This window comes from Oreochromis aureus, linkage group 13 (assembly GCF_013358895.1).
Source record: "Oreochromis aureus strain Israel breed Guangdong linkage group 13, ZZ_aureus, whole genome shotgun sequence".
Lineage (NCBI taxonomy): Eukaryota > Metazoa > Chordata > Actinopteri > Cichliformes > Cichlidae > Oreochromis > Oreochromis aureus.
Genome location: NC_052954.1, coordinates 27,874,238 through 27,896,719, shown reverse-complemented (window position 1 = coordinate 27,896,719; position 22,482 = coordinate 27,874,238). Strand labels below are relative to the sequence as shown.

General features: G+C 39.5%; 1 protein-coding gene across 5 annotated transcripts in view; it reads left to right on the top strand.

Moving 5' to 3' along the window:
* ehbp1 (EH domain binding protein 1) overlaps window positions 1-22,482 on the top strand; it is a 161,719-nt gene that overhangs the window by 95,483 nt on the left and 43,754 nt on the right. For 3 of the 5 annotated variants that reach the window (XM_039621737.1, XM_039621736.1, XM_039621735.1), the window contains 3 exons: window positions 17,994-18,138; window positions 18,738-18,779; window positions 20,425-20,676. In XM_039621737.1, coding sequence (XP_039477671.1) covers window positions 17,994-18,138; window positions 18,738-18,779; window positions 20,425-20,676 — 439 coding nt within the window. The remainder of the gene's footprint in view (window positions 1-17,993; window positions 18,139-18,737; window positions 18,780-20,424; window positions 20,677-22,482) is intronic. The other 2 variants (XM_039621738.1, XM_039621739.1) reach the window with 2 other exon arrangements.

Genomic DNA, 22,482 nt, shown 5'->3' with positions numbered 1-22,482 from the left:
ACACTGAGTAAATGTTGTACACAAACACCTGTCAGCAAAAGTACATTCATGGTAAAAAAAGGGGGCCAAAAATCGCTGTAGCGAAGCAAACTAGACTAGAGAAGATGCGAGTGAAATTGCCAGCTCTGAACTGAGCACGCTCCACTGAACATAATATACTGGGAGGAGGGGGCACACTGATGAACCAGGAGTTACCCTGGGAAAGCACTGTGGTCAAATCCTCCGTTACGTTTCCAAATATTTCAGAGAAAAGGAAAGGGGGAGGGTTAAGAAAAAAATATGGTCTTGTGAGAATTGTGACGACAAGGGATTTGAGGGTAAAATGAAATAAATACCTTTTGGTAATGAAATATCTAAAAGGCAGCAGCCGCATGCCCCTGCGTTTGCTCCCTGAATCCTTAAAGAGAAATATGCCCTTGAATTAGATGTTTTTAAAGTGTGTATGTGTGTGTTGTCAGTGTTTGTTCATGTTTGTGCGCCGGCCACAGGAATAACCAGTTCGGCATAATCTGAGGAAATAAACGAGGACCTTCCAAGGACTGGGAGGCGTTAAAAGTCTTCAGTGGAAGAAAGCAAATTAAAAGAGTTTTTCAAAGCTGTTGCAGTGCTGATATATTTCCTTAGCCACAAAAAAAGGTCCTCTTCTGTCCCTTGTTGTCTGGCAAGATGGCGGACTTCACTTAGATTAGCTCCTTAAAGTAGGCAAACCCACCCCTCCACTCTTTCTCTCTCTCCTCCTTATTTCCTCACTCATTTCCAAGGACAATTGGTTAATAACCCCTAAACACACACTTACTTACACATACACACACACACTCCTCTGCATAAAAAAGGAAGGGAAGCAGGAGGGGTGGGAGGGAGATATTGAATTGTTTACACTTTTTTTAATAGAAAACATTGATCAAAGGAATACGACTGGCCTCGAGGCCAATGTGCTGATAATTGTTAGTGATTCAGATTAGATTACTTGATGTCTTGTTTTGATTAGCATGAGTGTGTGTGTGTGTGTGTGTGTGTGTGTGTCTGTGTTATCAGCTGGAGAGGCCCAAGCTTTTCCCATTTAACTCTCCATCTGTCTAAGTAGGTGCTTTGCGGTTTAGCATGCATAAGGTATAATTTAATTCAGTTAAAGCAGGCTTCGTTCTTCAAGGGAAATGGCTAATGTGAGGGAAAGGAGGGGCCTACATTAGCTGCTTTAGCGTATAGCTTTCAAAGCACAAACGACAAATGAGTCATCAAGTGTCATCTTTTAAATGAAATCATGTCTTACACAAAGCTGCAGCTGTCAGGATTTTTATATGATAATGCAGTTCTCTTTTATCGAAAAACTGATACTCCAGAAAACTCGTAGTTTTAGTGCTAATTATATTACACTGGTCAGCAATATTTCAGGAGTTGTATTCTGAGATAAAATGAGCTATTACTTATTTTGTCTACCAGCTCCAAAGAAGTTAGAAGTTAAAACGGCTGTTTTTTTCTGGCATTTTTAAGCGATTTAATTTTTCCTGTTTTTACACTTGTGCACTGATTAGATCAAAAGAAGATCAACATAGGTGAGATTTAATATAGAAATTAAAAAAATCAAAGCCAGGCCAAAATGTTGTCTAAGTGGGATGGTGTGAAACAGCGATTAATTGGAGATTGATTACCCAGAGTGTTAAACGTTAAAAAAAGCAAACGTTATTTATTATTTAACACTGTAGGACATCATCTTGTAGGATTAGAAATTCCTCATCCTAGAAGTCATGAATCTAAAATTCACCTCAGAATTTTCCATGTTCTTAATCCACAGAGACAACCATCAGTCTAACCTCTATAAGAAATGCTCCCTTTGAGTGTTGTTACTTAGGTTTTAGGTTTGAAACCTTTCCCCACAGCTAACACTAAATGTGACAGAAACCTCAGAAACATATACAAACTACCACACTGACTGAACCCATAGAGCTCAGCTATACTAGCTATCTGTACTAAAATCAGGTCTTCATCTATTCATGTGAACACAGCACGAACAATATGTTAGACACTTGTTTGCTCTGTGTGTGTGTGTGTGTGTGTGTGTGTGTGTGTGTGTAGCCCTGTTCTCCTGACCTATGCTCTCCCTCCTGCCATCCCTAATTGTAGCCCACAGTCACTGCTTCTTTCATCTAAGGTCACAGGTTCCTCTCCTTCTCCCTGCCTTCTTAGTCTTTCTCTCTCCTCTTCACTCCATTTCTCTTTCATGTCAGATTTTTGACTTCTAGCCCCAGTTCTTTCCTTTCCCATCTCTTTATTTATCTCTGTCTGTCCTCTCTCTGTAGTCTTTGATGGATGACCAGTACTACTAATTGTTCTGTGCTCACCAGCGTTGGCCTCACCACCTCCTCCTCCTCCTCATAGGTGGCCTTCACAACACATCAGTAGTCAGTGGTGCAGATGTCTTGTAATGTCGTAATGTCACCACCCCCTACCTAAGCAGTAGCCAGATAGGTAATTAATGAGCTTTCCTAAAAATATCTAGACTTTTTTTTTTGTCCTTAGGCCTGACATCCCCAGTTTTGGTTTTATTCTTTCTTTTGCTCTTTGGACTTTCCCACTGTTATTATTTTAATAGGAGGTGTGTGTCTGTGCGTGTCTCTGTGTGTCTGTTCACTTCAGGTCTTCTCATCCATTAGCAGATGAGAACAGTAATTTCACACCGGCCTGGCCAGGCTAATTATCAGGATCCACACTTGGTTTGGGGAGAAGTGTGTGTGCATGTGGACCCACAAAGCAAAATGTGCAACTATGTGTGTTCCTTTGCAGAAAACTGTAAAGCAGAAACTTGTGTGTATGTGTGTGTGTGCAGATTTGTAGTACCTGTGCATATTTGAACGTCTTTTTTTATTTTGTGTGTGTGTCTTTGAGTATGTGTGTGCTTTGCTTGTGGAATGCGTTCAAGAGTGCACGCAAATGCCTCGGTGTTTTCCAGGTAAGAGAGTTTCCCTGCTCACTGACTCGTTGTGATTCCTATAATTGGGTCCCGTTTGATTTTTGCCGACCAGCACCCCAACCACCTCTTCCTCCCCCTCTTCCCCCATCACCCCCCATCACCCCCCTTATTCCTCCTCCTTCTCCTCAGCAGTGGAGAGGACTCCTGGGTCTCTGCTGTTGTGACCTGTGGGTGTTGTCATCCACTCCCATCTGCTGTCTGTCCTCTGATTCTGACTCGTCCGTCATCTCCTCCTTTCTTTCTGAATTTGATTTCTTTCTGTTTTAAATTGGGGACCAAAACAAAGCCCTCTGGCTGAACTGTGACGTATGTAAAAAAAAAATAAAATAAAAAAATAGATATATATATATTATTATTATTTCAAAAAAAAACAAGAAAGAAAATATCCAAGAGCCATTAAAAAGGTTACCTTTTACCCAAGGCCCTCTGACTGAACCTTGCGTAAAAATTCCTTTAAAAGAAAAACACATTGTGTGTTATTTATTTAATTTCATATATTTCATTATAACAGTTTAGTATTTTGTCTTTCCTTCCTTCCTCACTTCCTTTCTTTATTTATTTTGTCATTTGGGACCAAAACAAAGCCTTATGGCTGAACATTGTCATTTTTAGGAACCTTTTCAAATGCTGAACATGGAAGTTGTGTGTGAGTTCTTCCTGTTTTATTTTGGAAGCATTACATTCAGGTCCTCACCAGTGGCCCATTATAACAGGTCCCTTCTTTTTTCATAAACTTAAATAATCCTGAAAAAATAATCGTAGTCCTCACATATTCTGATTTCAGTTTTGTTCTCATGGATTTGACCATTGAAAATGCAACCAGTAAAAGGTTGTCTGTGCAGCAGAAAGAGGAAAAAATGTCTGTTTTGAAAATGCAAATATGGCCGTATGCACTCTCCTTTTTTGTCCACACACTGTTCTTTACTCCCCTCCTCCTCCTCCATCTACTCTCCTTTTCAGCCTTCTCCCAGCAGTAATAGTTTTTCTCCAGGTCTCATTTTAATGTGGCTGCAGTGCCATTCTTCTCCCGGTTCTCATTTTTTTCCCTCTTCTCTTCTTCCTCTTCTTCCTTCCCTCACCCCCTCCTTTCTTCTTCTTGTTCTCTGTCCTTTTTGAAGAATCTGCCCCTAATGAAACTAAATAGTTTGGTGGGGAGTTTCTTTGGACTATGTGTGCGTGCTTGTCTTGGAGTGTGTGGGTATGTGTCATGGCCGAATTGGCTGGAGTGGAGATCAAAGGCAGTCTCTAAATTGAGTGTGTGTGTGCGTGTGTTAACGAGCAAGAGAAAGACAGCTCTCTGAATTGCATCACAAGAGCTGATCAAGCCATCAGAGAAGAAAGCGGTAACTCACTTACACTTACATACCTCTCCTGAACACATGTACCTCTCCTCCTTTCTCTCTTTGTTATATTGTTCACGTTTGACCAAGTGGAAGTGTCAAATGTTTTTCATGTCCATCCTCTAACACTGGTGTTTTGCCTTTTCTCTTTCTCCCTCTTTTTGTTCTGTTTTGTTCTCTGTATTTTATTCATAAAGTATCAAGTTTGGAGAACGTTTAAAAATTGATGCAAAACAAAGGCATTGTGACCCAACAATGATGTGATATTGGTCACAATGCAGAATGGTTATGTAGGATGCATCATGATGTCCGCATAACTCAAGGAAAAAAAAAGAATCAAAAGTCAAAAAGCAGGACCTGCATATTTGTTCAATGGTCTGTTTCAACAGTTTAATAATGGCACAGTCGATCCTTGTAAAATGGGAGTCTGTGGGGTTTGGTTTGCTTTTGGAGCCAGATTCAAGTGTTCATTTCAGACTTATTATAACAATAACAAACTTGTTTAGTAAACAAAGAAAGAAAAAACAATGCAATAAACAAAATAAATTCTAAATAAGTGAAATAATGATTAAGAAAATTAAAGTGAACTTTTTCAGTAGGGGCAAGTTTGAAACATGGAAACCTTAGTGATACACAAAGGATATTAAAGAGAAACTGATCTGAGTTTAGTTTAATGCAGATTTTGGAGTATTTGGAACAATATTGAGGAAAATTAATCAGATGATGAATTTAAAAAATTGTCCGGTACCAATGAGTTTGTCAGAGATGGCACAATGCCCTGTTACAAACTACAAAATATCTAAAACCTAAATTAGATTTTTTTTTTTTTTTTCTTCTACACATTGTATTTTAATAGCTATTTTGACTAACAACTTGTTATCACTGGACCTGCATATCTGGACCAGTATATCTGGAACAAGCTAAAGTGCCTCAATGAATGTCTCCGCCTCAACCCCGGCACTTTCGAGAACTTTCTCAGGAAGCAGTAGTGGAACTAACACAGGCCATAACTTCTAAAGTGAGTTCTGTTTTCTTCAAAAGGGGGCAGGGAGTTGATCTCATGTTCTCCGTTTCTCTATTACTATGTCCCTCCGCCACCTCCTCTTTCACCTCCTTCACCTTTTTTGTCTCTCCCTCCCCAGCAATTATCCTGTCTATTTAAAGGGCAGAACCTTCCCATCATACTCGTCTGTCAGAGCGACGGTCTCCTCTGACTTTTCTGTGCATGTCCCCACTCAACCTGTTCTACCTGTCCTACTGTACAAGTGTCCTTTGTTAAGTATACACACCGGCTTCCACACTGTGCTGAGGGCAAACTGTTAATTCAACTATGGAACCACAGTTAAACAGAACTTCAAAAGTCAAATACACTAACGTATTTGCTCATTATTAAAAAATCAGCTGAATTTTAAATGCACACCTTTGTTCTTCTGCATTTGTGCCACATACTCAGTACTTCAAAACAATATTCTGTCATATACAAACCATATGAAATTTTTTTCGTGCAAAATGCCTCCTGTGTCATTCACACATGATTCCACTGTTGCTTCAACTGTTAACAAGTAAGAGATACCAAAAAGATTTTGCACATACGGTATGTATAAACAAAAACTAGATTTTTATATTCTCGAACCACAGATCATTTTGGCTCTGTTATCAGACAATCAAGGTATGATTGAAATTCAGACTTTTTGCTTCAATTCAAGACATTTACCAAAAGTACTGCTTTTTTATACATAGCCCACCACTTTCAAGGGCTCAAAAGTAATTGAACAAGCAGGTTGATGGCCAGGTGGGCTTGTTCCCACATTCACTATTTAATGACACATGAAGAAGATATAATATCTGAATTGATTCCACTTTTGAACTTACAGTTCATTGCGCTTTTCTAGATCTCTCAATGCGGACTAGGAATGTCAGTGCAAGTGAGGGGGAGTTCATAAGTATGAAAAAGACAAAATAAACTCATCAGAGAGACAGTAAAAACGTGAGGAGGAGACAAATCAATAATCTGGTACTTTCTCAAAAATAGGGAATACACTGGGCAGCTCAGAGACACCCCAAGTCCTGAGAGACCACAGAAGACAACAAAAGTTCATGATAAGAAAAAATACTTCACAACATCTAACCAAGTCAAGAACACTTTTGACATTGTCAAAGTCTAAAACCAAGAGATGCCTTCATGAATGCATATAGAGAGGATTTAAAACAAGATTTAAACTAGAGATGGACCGATCCGATGTTACGTATCAGTATCGGTCCGATACTGACCTAAATTACTGGATCGGATGTCGGTGAGAAATTAAAAATGTAATCCGATCCATTAAATATAAAAAAAAAACACCCCACAAAACTTGCGACATGGCGTAACTCGGCTCATAACCGTTGCACGTTGGAGCAGTGTACTCACGTGATTGAGCGGCTGTGTGTATTTGTAGCCTCGCTACCAAACCAGCATTTCATCTCCGAGGAAGTTATCCCAGAGAGAAGTAAAGCAAGTGTGTAAGTTCATCTCTGAATGTTTGTAAAGCGTTCCCATGTTAAGCTTAACAACCGATATATGGAGCGACTGCCTCTCTCTCTCCCTCACCTTCCTGCGGCTACTTCAATCGTGAAACTGATCAATGATCAGCTGATCGGCTTTTCTGTCGCGAGTCCGTCTCTCTTCTTTGTTTTTGGTCCACTTTGCACCAGAAAGAGGAAACCAGCGGCTGAACAACAGCAGCACGTTTAACCTTGATAAGCTGTTGTTAGAATTTATTTAATATTACTTTCTACACCAGGATCCTTTTCTACGTAGCTGACGGCTGGTAACTGTGCAGGGGCGGATCTAGCAAAGTTTAGCCAGGGGGCCGATAGGGCATGGACAGGGAAAAGGGGCACAAAGACATACTTTTCTTTCTTATTCTCATTTAAAATGTCTAGCTTTTAATAAATAATTATCTGAATCTTACACCCAAAGTTTTAATCTGATGTAAAATGTATCCATTACTGTATATAGTAACTGTTAAGTCTAATATACTCTAGTAAGCTATAGTACTTTTTCCTTTGGGAAGATACCATCTGTGCAGTCTGCAATTCTGTTGAAGAAAGATGTTGAATCTATTTAATTATTCTTGAAAAGTAATTTAATTCTGTGCTTTTTTTTTCACCCTGCATCAAATTAAAGTTGATTACATCGATTAAGCATCATGAGGTGGAGGGTGGGGTGGTTCCTATTTTTTTTTTTTTTGCTGGGAGTTTGCAACCCTATTAGTTAGGTTGCTTAATATTTCTGCTAAGTACTCTTTTAAAATACCAGAATAGGAAGGATGGAGTAGGTTTAAGTTTATTAGATTGATCAGTGTTGCTGAACTATGAAATATTTTGGGTGCAGTGTATTTTTTACATACAGGTATAACAGAATAGCTTTAGTGTTATTGTTTATTTAAACTTGAGTATGAACTTATACAAAATGCAGCAAGATATTAAAAAAACAGTTTTATTGATTAAAAAACACACTATATCGGATTCATATCGGTATCGGCAGATATCCAAATTTATGATATCGGTATCGGTATCGGACATAAAAAAGTGGTATCGTGCCATCTCTAATTTAAACTACTAGTTACACTCGAGGCTAAGAAGGCCAAAAACAGCTTAAAGAGACTGCACAGTTCTGTCAAACAGATGAAACCAGGATGAACTTGTACCAGAAATGTCAAGAGCAACGTATGGAGGAAGAGAGAAATGGCTCATGATCATGATTACCTCAGTTTGTCTGATTACGTCTGAGCTCCTGACAATGGGAGACTATGTATAAAAAAAAAAAAACCTTGAATTAAAGCTGAAAAACTTCAATCTCATCTTCATTATCTGATTTAAAATCCACTGTAGTGCAGTATTTGTAGCACCGGCTATTGTCCAAATACTTACGGACCTAACTGTACTTAAAACCTCAGACATAACCTTGCACACCACTCCTGCATCTTTGCAGTTGCACATAAACACACACTTAAAAGTATACACTAACACACAGGTGCATAACCCGCACTCCTGCTCAAATTCCACGCCGACATCTCTCAAATTTATATTTATGTACATATAACACACACATACAGGCACACACAGACCCCTATCATGGGCACGCACCCGTCGAATCATAATTAGGCTGTGTCCTGGTTCTTTGATAGCCATGTACAGTGGCTCTTCTTTATCTTTATCAAATGCATTGATCGCTGTGGGCCTCGCACGCCCATTGATCCGCGCACTCTGTCTGGAGCCAGCCGATAAGCTCTCCCTTTCCCTCCCTCCCCTTCTCCCTCTCTCACTCCCTCTCCCTTCTTTTCCATTTCTGTTTTTACCTAAATTTGAGGACAAATATTAGATTTATTAATTTGGTAATATTGTCAAAAATACTGGCATTGCCCTTTTCAGTGGAATAAACAGATAATTAAGCCAAACAGAAGTCCCTGCTTTTTGTTTAGATGGTTTTTTTTAAAACTGGAAAACCCCATTTCCCATAAATCCCACTCCTTCTGTCACCAAGAGGATGATGATGTTTGTTCCTTTCCACCTTAATCTGCTTGCTCATCCCAGAATATAGAGCTGTAAATACCTGCATTAGCTGTGTTTTACTCTGAGGATAACGTTCCAGAAAGGATCTGGGAAAACTGGCCTTTTAGCATCTTTGTAGAGGTTGAAGTATTAGTTATCTATCCATAACCTTATAACCTCATCCATAACCATAACTTCATTATATTTGTTGTTGATTAAGTATTGCTGAGTCATGAGATCTTATATATTTACGTGTTAAAATGATATGAGCATACTATAATAGATCATTTTAGTGTTACTGAAAATATAACATATTTTGTAACAAGTAACAAATGACTGTCTAATAAAATCTAAGTTTGTGTTTTCTTTAACGATTCTTTGCATAGAAACTAGTGAAAGTCATAAAAATTATAGTGGACTGTATCTGTGGGCATTCCTGTGTGGTTGCTTGAAGGTTAATAAAGATGCTGTCTATATTTAGTGATGTTTCAACTAATTTGTTGCTGAATAATTATATGTAAATGACAATTCTTGTTGTGATTATCATAAGTAGGCACATGGTGATATGGTAACAGAAAATCAGAGAGTTTAACAACTAACTGACTTCTACCTGAATCTCTGTGGCTTTTAAACATTGTTGAAGTGTGTGTGATTACATGGCTATTTGATTGGCTTGGTGCGTGCATGTGTGTTCTGTGGTTCTTTAGTGTGAGTGTGTGAGTCTGGACAAGATAGAGACCTAAAGCACCTCTTGACTGTGAATTAGCCTGTCATGACAAATGTCTGGAGCTGCATGACTGGCTGCCAGACTGGCTGGCTATCTGGGAGGTTGGCAAACCCTTTTAGATAGTGATTGTGTGCGCGTCCCTTAGTGTTGGTGTGGGTGTGTGTGCGTGGCATGACTGTGTGCCCACGCCAGGTCTCTGTACATGACCAGTGGTGCGTGCCCTCCCTCTCTCCCTCCCTCCCTCTTTCTACTTGCCCAGAAAAGAGCAACCAAGGCGACAACCTGCTCCCCTTGCTCAGACAGAGCTTCCAGAGCGGAGAGAGGTCCTCACTCGACGCCAAGCCCACAGAGGAACCCTCTGTCTCAGACTCGCACTCATCCGTTCAGCCTCTCTTCCACTGGATGTTCCCAGCAGTCAGTGGAAGACAGTGGAGGATTGTTCTTGCTGTCGCCATTTAAAAAAGAAAAGTCTCTATTCCTACTGGGTTTCCATTCTTGAAGCTGTGCTGCCCAACGACCACCAGCTGACAAGCTTTCTCCTCTTTTTTTCATTCTTGCTTTTTCATCCCGGCTTTGATCACGTAATGATCTTTCTGCTGGTTTTTGTTTTTTGTTTTTTTGCTTGTTTGTTATTTTTATTAAGTTGCATTCCTGTGGCTTTTTGGATCCACCTTTGTTGTTGTCTTGTCCGGCCAGGTTAAAGCGTTGTGTTTGTATCTATTGCCACTTTCCAACTTGGAAGTACTGAGTGTAATCACCACTTAATTTTAACATTATGTCCACTAGGTAGCATTTAATCTCCACATGCTCAGCTACTCTTCCCTAAACTTCTGGCATATTGTGTTGCTACAGAACAATGAGTTGTAATTGGAATTGCAGCAGTGGTAACACTTGAGTGACCAAAATAAATCTCAGCAGGTTTTGAGAAAGAATTAGAAATTTGACAGTAACCAGAAATGACCTCTCCTCACCCAAGTCTACATTATTTAGACCTTTAGACCATCAAAAGAGCCTTTTTTGACCAAGTGGGGCAACAAAACATGTTTAAGCCTTATTATCACAGCCACTGTTTATTTCTCTTTAGCATTCAGAAATTTTTGTGCAGACTCTTAAAGAAAGTCTTCTTATACTCTTCATTGTTAATTTCTTAATGTTACCAACGCAGAATGCACATGTTCAGACATCGTCAGTAAAAGTTAATGCCACAAAAAGATTTTATATGACGAACTTTGTCTTTCTTGTCTTTCACACAGTTTCACATTTTTTAAAAAGCCCTTCCTCTCCTATCCTTTGCCCTCTCGCCGACCCACCACACACACACTCTCTTGGTTCCTTAGCTGAGGGAGCCAGGCAGTGGTTAGATGCATTTTATAGCAGCATAGTGTTAATCCTTGCCTCTGGATAGGCAAAGTCAATTTCCCATTTCCTGTCCCCCAAATGGCTAACAACAATAATGCAGTGGGATGTTTTTATGGAGTGTGGGGGGCCTGTGTGGGCTATATGTATATATAAACTGATACAACACACACAGGCACTCTTGAACTGGTAGTTGTCCATATCTGTAAAGGCCAGATTGTGTATCAGAACCAGTCCATAGCCAGAAGGCCGTTAGTGACATTACTGTTTATTTTGCATTTATAAAAGGAGGGAGAAGCATGCTTCTGCAACATAATAAAAAGTAAGGATGGAAAGTATAAAGAAGAAAAAGCAGTTTCTGTCTGTGTGATACTGTTATGAGAATGTGACAAACCAGAAAACATCCAATTTGGGATCATACTATGCTACATCCCAACATTTGACACAAACAATATAGAGGATGGACATAGTAGTATCACCCACATTTAATGAACTCCTGTTGTGAAGTCTCAATCTTGGTTGTTGCTATTATTGTTCTTTTGAATCTACAAGTCCACAGAAAGAGGTGAGTCTCTCATTAACATGCTCATCAGTAAAGATGTCAGAGTTTCTCACCATGTCTTTAAAGCTCAGTCCAGCCATTCTACAGATGACCTTGGTTTCAGCTATACTCTTTCAGTCATTATCCAGATATCATAGGTGAAGGTTGAAATGTAGATGGATTGGGCTATTGGCTCAGCTTTCTCTTCTTCACAACATTTGGGTACAGTTCCCTGATATAACTGCTGACGCTGCAGCGATCCATTGGTCCACCTGACATTCCACTTTCTTATAAATCCTGAATAAGACCCAGAGATACTGGGGCTGTGTCCCAATTCAGGGTATGCACGCTTGAAGTACGCACACTACGCGTACTACGTACGGTGCATACTACAAGTACGGGAAGTGCGGAAGTGAGAGGCTTGTGAAATGGGACGGTCTAGCCTTCGTCGCGCTGTTCAGGTTGCCTAGCAACCATGATACTAACCGCGAGAAACGTTTCATACAGCATTGTGTGACAGAAATGAAGGAGAAAAAATGTTTTGTTGGTCATTCATTTTTGTCATGACATCACTTTGATTAGTTGAGACCACAGGACTGTAAAACATGATAGTTGGGCTTCATTCCTGTACTGAACAGTCATTTCAAGATTAGTTAGTAAATAATATTTAGCTAATGTTGTTCATGAGACTAAAGTCATCTCACTGTGGTAATGTTAATATAATATGGACAATATATCTATTGTCAGATGTTAATATAATATGGACAATATTATATCTATTGTCAGATTATATTTGATATATAGATATATATAGATATATATATATATATATATATATATATAGATATATAGATATATATATAGATATAGATATATATATAGATATAGATATAGATATATATATATAGATATATATATATATAAAAACACCCAGCACGCCCCCTGCGGGCGGTTTATCCTTCAAGCTCGGGTCCTCTACCAGAGGCCTGGGAGCTTGAGGGTCCCATGCAGTATCTTAGCTGTTCCCAGGACTGCGCTCTTCTGGACAGAGATCTCCGATGTTGTTCCCGGGATCTGCTGGAGCCACTCGCCTAGCTTGGGAGTCACCGCACCTAGTGCTCCGATTACCACGGGACCACCGTCACCTTCACCCTCCACATCCTCTCGAGCTCTTCTCTGAGCCCTTGGTATTTCTCCAGCTTCTCGTGTTCCTTCTTCCTGATATTGCTGTCATTCGAACCGCTACATCGATCACTACAGCCGTCTTCTTCTGTTTGTCTACCACCACTATGTCCGGTTGGTTAGCCACCACCATTTTGTCCGTCTGCATCTGGAAGTCCCACAGGATCTTAGCTCGGTCATTCTCCACCACCCTTGGGGCATCTCCCATTTTGACCTCGGGACTTCCAGGTTATACTCGGCACAAATGTTCCTGTACACTATGCCGGCCACTTGGTTATGGCGCTCCATGTATGCCTTGCCTGCTAGCATCTTGCACCCTGCTGTTATGTGCTGGATTGTCTCTGGGGCATCTTTACACAGCCTGCACCTGGGGTCTTGCCTGGTCTGAGTACAAGATCCATATATATATATATATATATATATATATATATATATATATATATATATATATATATATATACATGTATGTATGTATGTATGTATGTATGTATGTATATGTATGTGTATGTATGTATGTATGTATGTATATGTATGTATATATATATATATATATATATATATATATGAATATGTATATATGTATATATATATATATATATATGAATATATATATATATATATATATATATATATATATATATATATATATGTATGTATATGAGCTTGAACTCTGGGTCAAAGATGCAAGTAGCAGTTATTTATATTTCCTGTCACCTTAAATCTTCACTCAAAGACAAGTATCTCTGACAGTGTAGATGTATTATATATAAGAGACAACCATTGTTCTTTTAATATGTTGGCATTACTAAATTTGGCTCAATGCTTATATATATGTGTAAAAAGAAAATGTACGAGCTGTGATAACTGTTTCTGATAGAATGAAGAGTAGACTGATATATTAAATATTCCTTTATTGGGTGAGAAAATCAGACCATGTCATAACTGCTTTAAGTCATACAGAATAGATATCAGAGCCTTAAACAGGCTGACTTCTGCTAAATGGGTCAAACTGGGCAGAAAGTATACAAACACATAACATCCTTATAGAATATGATGTAACACTATAGATCAACTTACCTCAGAATATATAAAGCTTATAAACAATTACAGCAATATGATGCAACAAACACAGCAGTACTACTAATCCAAAATACTCAAAGCTTCATAGAACTGAAACAAACATTTATTTTTAGCTCCATTCTGCTGCTGATACATACTTTAGGTTTCTGAATATTAAACTTGTTGCTGCCTTTCATAGTGTGTAACTTGAAGGCCCTGAGTACTTTCTCCCACACTGAAAACACTGGAATGATAACATTATTTGAACATTACCTAATAAGACTGATTCAGGACAGACAGTTATTTTAAACTTTCCTAGCAGTCCTTCACAAACAGGGAACAGTCTGTCTATTCTCTCCATCTGTCAGCTGCTGCTGGCTCTTCCTCCTCCTCTTCCTCACACACTGCTGAGTTTGTCCTGGTGGATCATCAGGGTGCAAAGCCTCACAGATGATGTGCAGCAGTGGGTCCCTCAGTCTGTCCTCACTCTGGACACTTGCAGTTGTCACACATGGAAATCAAATGTGTGATAAGCTGCAGGATTCAAACACAAGTGTAACTTATAAATACATGTTCATACTTTTATTCCACAATCAGAGAGAAAGAAACAGAGAGAGAGTGCAGGACAGACAGACAGGTGACAGTCTCAGGTGTATACACTGCTACAAAACAGCACAAGAGAAGGAGGATTTAGTGTTTGTGTTATTACGAAAGTGCTAAACAAGAAGAGTTCCCAGATGGTCCAGTGGACACATGTGTGACTCCTGTGATTAAAGCATCTTTTTTCAGCTTAACGGGTGAACCGTCAGCTCGTTCAAACACACGTTAAAGTCCGTTTGGCTCGACACCACCGAACAGAGGCAGCAATATAACATAGCTAACATTAACAGTGCAGTGAATCCTGCTTGTGCCGTGATATTCAGGACTGCAAACCGAGCAGCATCACTGACTTTCAGCTTGTTGTGTTTGTGGATATATGACTGACTTTAATTATCCACAAAATCATCAGATTCTCTGTAAGATTAAGGTCGACTATATATATATTTAGAAGTAGAGGCTTTAAAACCAAGTTAACGCTGAAAGTACAAACATCACTAATGTCACATAACTTTGCCGACATGTGGCCAACAGTAATGTTTTAATGTTCTTAAACATTCGCACATAAATAAGTGACATTATATTCAGTACTTACTTTTGACAGTTCACTCTTGCCGCTCCCTTCTGCCGTATTTTGCGGTAAAATTATCCACACACCACCGCCGCTATGGATTGTGGGATATATGGGAGCCACGGCGTGCACCGGACCACGCTTGATATTTGGGAAATCGACGGCGCATTTGGAGTATGCATTTGAAGTACACTTGAATTGGGACAGCCGTCGTCGCGTGGCGGTGACGTACTCGCACTTGAAATGTGTACTTCAAGCGTGCATACCCTGAATTGGGACACAGCCTCAGACTCACTTAGGCTCCCCTTTATCCTCCAACCAAGAGGGCCCATTTTGAAATGTGAAAGTCTTCTGTGACCCACAAACAACTTAATAACTGTTATGATCATGGCACAGGCCAGATATAAAGCATTTTCTTCTTTGTGTTTTACTGATTCTCTCTCCTTTGTTTTCATGTAACAACCTACGTGTGTGCTATTAGACAAATAATAAACAGCTCTTTGTTGGTTATAAGTCCCATAAGCCAAACTAAATTGAGTCTGGATTCAAATTTTCACGTACTTATTTTGTAATTTAGTTGTGAAGGAAACATTTGTAGTTGCAGATGTCGTGTCTAATTTCATAAATCACTTTATTTAAAAAAAAAAAAAAAAAAAAATCTGAAGTAGGGATTTTCCTATGGTGAAATGCTTTTCCTTTTTTCCTCTACTTAGGAAAAACTGATACCTATAACTACTAAATGTGTTTTATAATTGGTAATATAGTCTAGACATCAAATTTTTAAACAGTTCATAAACAGTTTTCAAGATATATTTGATCCTTTTCTTGTTTGTTTAGTTTCTTGTTCCTTTTTTTAAGTGCTAACAAAATATATTTATGAATTCCTTGCTTTGTTAGATACTGAGACCTGGGAGAGAAGTATTTTTCTTTAAGTAGTGTCATCGTTTATTTTTCTTCTTGCTCTTTATCTCTCTCTCTGTCTTCTTTCCTTCTGCCACTGCCTCTTTTTTCTTTTCTTTTTTTTTAATCAGTCTCTCTCTAAGGTGTGTTCCCGTCTCCCTGTGGGCATCCCCCTGGGCTCTCTCTCATACACATACACAGAGTGCATTAGGGTTGCTGTCATTTACAATACAACCCCATTGTCCCCGCCAAACAATGACTACAAACAAACAATTGACATGGAAATGGAGAGATGTAGCTCATTAGCGGGCGCTGCTTGTTTTGTTAATGGATAAATGGGCAGCTTCAATAGGCCAGCCCTAAAACCCCTGCCTCAATATGGAGAAGGCTGATTAACAGGAAACCACAGGGAGGGAGAGCAGTGACAGAAAAATGCAGCTTCGTTCTCCCCTGGGTCGTATGTGGCTGTGTTTGGGCGAGGGGGGGTGCAAATTTAGGAGTTTGTGTGTATTTGTGCTTAAAGGTTGAGTCGTGTAAAAGATGAGTTTATGTTAACTTCTGCTGCAGTGGCTTAAATCATGCAGGCATTTTCACCTTTATTAAATACCAAATTGACTCATCTGTCTTTTTCAGTCAGTATATTCTCTTATAACTTTCCCCATCTGTTTTCAGTGCAGTTCAGTTAGATTCACTCTTGTGTTTTTCTGTTATTTTGATCTACTTTTGGTCCCTTATTTTTCTGGAAATCACCCACTGACATTCCTGTCATTTTAAATTACCTGTCCAGGATGTTTGTTTACTACTGCCTGGTTACTGTATGTAGTGATGGCCTGCCCAGTGAGGGTGCTGCTTGGTGGGGTCATCATCTGTTAAGTGCTTGCCAATTGACATCATCAAGGTTTTCGTGTGTGTGTGCGTGTGTGTGTGTGTGTGCGTGCGTGTGCGTGTGTTATCTGTGGGATCAGATTGGATCGACCTGAAAATGGCATTTCTGCCATTGCTGTGATGGTGACAGCTCAATACTGTATCTGTCTAGAGCCAAGATGGTGCGTGTGCCTATCTCTGTGCTCCTAGCTCCATAATGCAGTGAGAGGTGTACATGCTTTTCATAACAAAACTTTTTTATTATTTTTAAGACTTGTTTTGTTTATGTTCTAGGGCTTGTTGAAGTACCAGGTGTGTGCAGATCATAGTTTCATGCATGATGATTTTTCAGATGCGCTCAAGTACCATCATGAGTGCTATATTCAGCAAGGAGTAAGGACAACAAGTAGGAAATCTACAAGTAGGAAAACATCACTGAACACAGTGATTTCTTAAGCATAAACAGTTTATTGCACTAATAATTGCACATTTATAAGGTTACACCACCATTGCTGGGTAATACTAGCTAGTTAGGGTCATTAAGGCTGATCAGTCGCATATAAGTATAGACCAGTTGGCGACCCTCTGGCAACCTCAGGTTGCTAGGGAAAAATACATATTCTCAGTTTCATTGTCACCAGGTGAAATTGGCCGCAAAGATGGTGCTGCACCGAAAACATCTTTGCGATTGATTTGGTCGCTAGCAGACTACAGAATATATACTCTTCTCTGGCAACCATTGGTTACCGGGGGTCACTGACTGGTCTTTAGTCTACTGGTCACCTGCGTGAATGGGGACTTCCTGCCACCATTTGCAACCAGTTGGGGAATACTTATTTTTCCCTCCGACTGGTTTTTGCCAGATGATTGCTGACTTGTCTCTAGGCCAAAGAGCTGGAAAATGTAATGATACAATATCAGAATCATTTTTATTGACCACGTTTGTGTACACATACAAGGAATTGGGCTACAGCTATTTCTTTACTCTCAGTGTATGTAACAGAGTAGACGACAGACAATACTGACATCACCATATCAACATACAGTAACAACATGTAAAGCATGTTTAGGTGCAGAGTGCAAAGATTTTGGAGTAAGTTACCGATTAAATAAAGGATGGAGTAAGTAGTTACTACATATACAGTGTGTATATGGCATGCTTTAATTCAGTGGGCTTATAAACCACTAAAACTGATAGATCATTGAGCAAAGCAGTCATATATATCTAAATAACAGCTATAACATCATGCATTCTTAAAATGATGCAATGATGTGGAAATAAATATTAATAATTTTTTTTTAAATCTGTGTCTGTCCAAAAGTCCCTGAGAGTTTTTTACTCATGTGTGCAGGAGCGGGATGCTGAGCGGCGAAGACAGCTGAGAGAACGAGCCAGGCAGCTGATAGCTGAGGCTCGATCTGGAGTCAAGATGTCCGACATGAGCCTGCTGGATCCATCAAGCACTGGCAAAGGTGGCAAGGCGGGCACTGCTGGAGGTCAGCTCACACAGCAGCAACAAACATGAAGTCTTGATAGAGACATCATTTCCATTTGTACTTTATTTATCCACATTAGCACACTTTCAGAGTTTTGTTAAAAGCATTTACAATTAACTAACATTCACTAATGCTCATGGGCTGTAATACAAAAGAAAAGTCACAGTAGCATGCTTTCGACATGTACTCACTTTCTTCATCCACACATGCTAAGACACACGCATTTCCATTATGCTCTCTAAAGGGGTTCTACTTAATCCTCAGAGAAAAACAAAATGTCATTTGACAACAGCCGCGGGTCTAAAAAAAACACCACCCTTATATTCAAACAAGCAGTTTGCCCTGCAAGTCCTCCCTCGTCTCGTTCACCCAGTAATTGTTAATCAACACAACGCATTGTGTGGCCAAATTATGCTCAAAACACCAGACACTTCTAATAACAGCTTGCAGAGGTAGCAAATGCTGCCCATGTGCATTTCCCACTGCTTTCCATTTCCTTGAAATTGGGGTTATTATCATAATGACCATTATCAGGCCTCCAGAGTCATTTGTTTATGATTCCTCAACATTACACCCCTCTTTCTGGTTATTCTCTTTAGGTGGATCAGAAAAGGGAAAGAGGAGACAGCTGAGGACAAAGAGTGAGAAGTGGAAAAGGCAGTTAAACTAAGTTGTGTAGTTGTGAAGAGGACAAAGAAAGAAAGTGTTTGACTGATAAAAACAAAAGAAAAGTAGAGAATATTGGGCTTTTCTGATGAATTAAAAGGTTTATCAAAATAGTTACCAGTCAGTGGTTTATTGGCTAAGCATTGATGTACTTGAGATGATTAGACAACAAAAGATGGGTCAGAGAAAATACCTAAAAGCCTGAAAATGGCGATGCACTCCTTTTATGCTCAGGAAAGAAGAAATCAAGAACAAATAATCCCTTAACGAGGAGTAAACATTCAGCGACATGTCGGGCAGAAGAAGAGGAGACGGACAGTGAGGCAGAGGGCGGGTAGCACTTGATTTATTTGCTCTTTCAACTTTTCTGAATTGCACTAATTGTTGATCTCATTAAAAATGGAGTTGGAGGAAAGAACGGAACAAGGGAACAGGAGGAGGAGGAGGAGGAGGCGGTGGCGGCGAGGAGAAGAGAGAAATGCTGTGGGCTGTGATACACAAGGCCTGCCGAGCAGAACGGCTAATCCTAGCCCCTCTCTCTCTTCCTTCTCTCTCCCTCTCCTCCTTCAGCGCCATTGACAGTCCTTTAAGTGCAGCTCGGGCTGCCCGCAAAGAAACTTTCCAAACTCCATCACCATGGCCTCCCATTAATTAGGCCTCAGCCAGCCACGCAGGAATGGCGCTTGCTAGCACGCTCCACATCGCAGCTAGCAAATTAGAAAAAGGAAAAAAAACACACACAAAAAAAATGCTGTTATGTTGACTCCCTCCCCTTCTTTCTTTGTTCTTGGTCTCTCCCCCACCAAGTAGTAAATAACGGAGGAGGGAGCTTGCAACACTGTGTACTGATTATATTGTTTTAATCCATGGTGGGTTATCCATGCAGTTCCATTTGAGTTTCATCTAACGTGCTTTTCTTGTTTTGTTCCTAATGTGGAGACACTGTTGTTTCTATTGAGCCCCTGTGGAAATTTAATGGAATATACACTCTCATGTTTTTGTGGTTTTTGTTCCCCCTTCGTCTTATCTGGAAAAAGAAAGGCGGGTAACAGATCCTTGAATTGGTGGAAATTAAACTGGGGTCTCATTTTCACTTTGTGTGTCAGATATTTTTGCGAGCAGGCACTAAACCCACACGGATCGATGTACTCAGAGACCTTTCTTGTCTCTCTTTTGGAGTTTGCTGCATTTTCATGCCAATAAATAAATGTATTAACTAGTGTATCCGTGTGGATAGAAAGAAAATGTGCACAGAGCCCTGAAACTTTACATGAGTTTTCTGCAAACAAAAGCCATTATATTAGATTTATTGTTGTATTGAGAGCACAATGTGGATGGAGATGGTTAACAACAGGATCTTAACACTTACTCTTATCACAGATTAATATTATCACAAACTAACTAAATGTCTCGCTCTGTACTCCTCCCTTATTCTTTTTTATTGTGTTCTCTTAACACCTTTCTATTTTCTAAACCTTATCGTTGTCCTTCTTTTTTCTTTTTTTTTTCTTTTTTTTTTTTTTTTTACATCATCACCATCTCCTTTTCCTTCCTTCCTGCTCCTTCTGCTCCTTACTTCATTTTTTGCCTCCTTTCTGCTGTCCAACTCCATACTTACAGATGTTTTGGACGGAGTCAGAAGTCATCATGAGGATGTTGGTGTTACTGGTGTAAGGGGTGAGGATGAGGGAGATGTGAGGGCTGAGGAGGAGCAGTTCCACGTTGGTGGTGATGATCATGATGTTGATACCGCTGCCACATCTGCATCTGCACTGCCTACTAACCTGCTGCCACTGGAGGCTCTTCCAACTACTTCCAGCACCCAGGGTCCCCTGGAGCTTACTAACCCCAGCTCTGAGCTAACCTTTTTGGGTAAAATAACTGGCTGACGCTGTGCAGTTTTGCATGACTCACTGTCTTCTTTTATTTTTCTAACTAATTCATGACCTGCCTGGACATTCTGTAACATCCCCTTTAGTACCTAAATCCTCTTTGCCAATAGTTCACTCAAGTTACATGCTCTCTTGTCTCAAGTTACAAATTACATTGTCTTCAGTTAATTACCATTTTAACTGAATATCTAAGAGATAGTGCATTTCAAATATACTTCATTTTTTATTTACCAGAAGTTGTTATCCATCTTTTGTAAATTTATCCATTAGATTTTGTTTCTGTAGCTCTCCTACATGATTTTAGGTCCCAAACCTAGCTGAGAAGAATTTACTGCCCAAGCCTAACCAAGCACTCTTTAGTACCTAAACCTAACCCAGAAGACTTTAGTGCATAAAGCTAACCAGTGGTTTATGCACTAGTTGTAACTTTTATAGCCAGTGCGCTGGTTGAGCTATGCAGGTATTTAATTATTACCAGGCTTCTCATTCACTTGTTTTTTCATTTAGTCACTTACCTGAGCCCAAGCTTTTCATCTTTTCAGTTCATTTCCACAAACTACTCTTCATGCACTCTAACTTTATTTTGAAGCTGCCAGACTATTGGCATATAACTGTTGGGTTTTTTCTGTTTTCTTTTATAATTAAAAAAAGTAATTAAAAACTCTGAAAACTGCTCCCTAGACATAAACAAAACAAAAAATATCTTCAGTAAAGCATTTGCTCAAATCTTCAGAGGTAAACTAATTACTTTGTTTGTATTTCATTTATTTTATTTGCCTCTTTAATTTCCTGTCGATGTGAGATAGGTGAGAGTACAGTGAGGGACCAGAAGAAACAGACATTAAAAAAAACAGACAAATGCTTCCTCAAGCTTTGAAGTTCAGTATCTCTGCACTATTTTTGTTTCACAGTTGTGTTTAGGGTTTTGGGGGGTTTTGCTGGCAGTAATTTTTATGTAGTCTTGAAAGCAATTGATTGTGGTGATTGTATCACTAAGTGGCTGATACCACTGTTTATTGTGTTAATATTTCCACTAAAGATGGGAAGTCAAGGTTATTCAGCCTACCTGCTCCATTGTGTATATATGGTGTATTTGTACGTTTGTATTCAAAAAGCGTGTGCCTGTGCTTGGCATCTGTATACGTGCATCCTTGCGTGTGTGTGTGTGTGTGTGTGTGTGTGTGTGTGTGTGTGTGTTTGTGAGTGTGCATGTCACGGGGGGAGGTGACACATGAAACGGTCGCCCTCCTGTTCTTTCATCTTCTTCAGTGCAGTGCTCTGGCCTGGCAGGGGAGCTGTGGTTACCAGTCCCTGGAAAATAAAGCTGTTTGCAGCTACTGGCAAGCAGACACAGAGAAGGAGGGAAGAAAAAGGTTAAAAAACAAATTAAGAATGGGTGGAGGTAAAGGTAGGAAAGACGTCAGATTAACAGAAGAATGAGAACGAGTAGAGATTATTAGATTGAGAAATATTCTGGGAGAAAATTAGTGCAAATGAATTTTAACATGTTAAACACATGTTAAACTGGTTCTTCAGTGATCATTCAGAGCTCCATATTTTTATTTTTGAAGTTCAAAATCACCTTCACTTATCTGTGAGCATAAGGGGTAGGATTACACTACGTGTACACTCAGAACCTGGGCAATAATGCAAACAGGATGTAAGACTTCCTACTCTTTCCACGTGTGTGTGTATACTGTATATGTTGTATTCTCACATGTGTTTGTTGTGTATATATTCCTTATCTGTGGGTTTGCCTTAGTGTGTGGATGTTAGCGCTGACTAA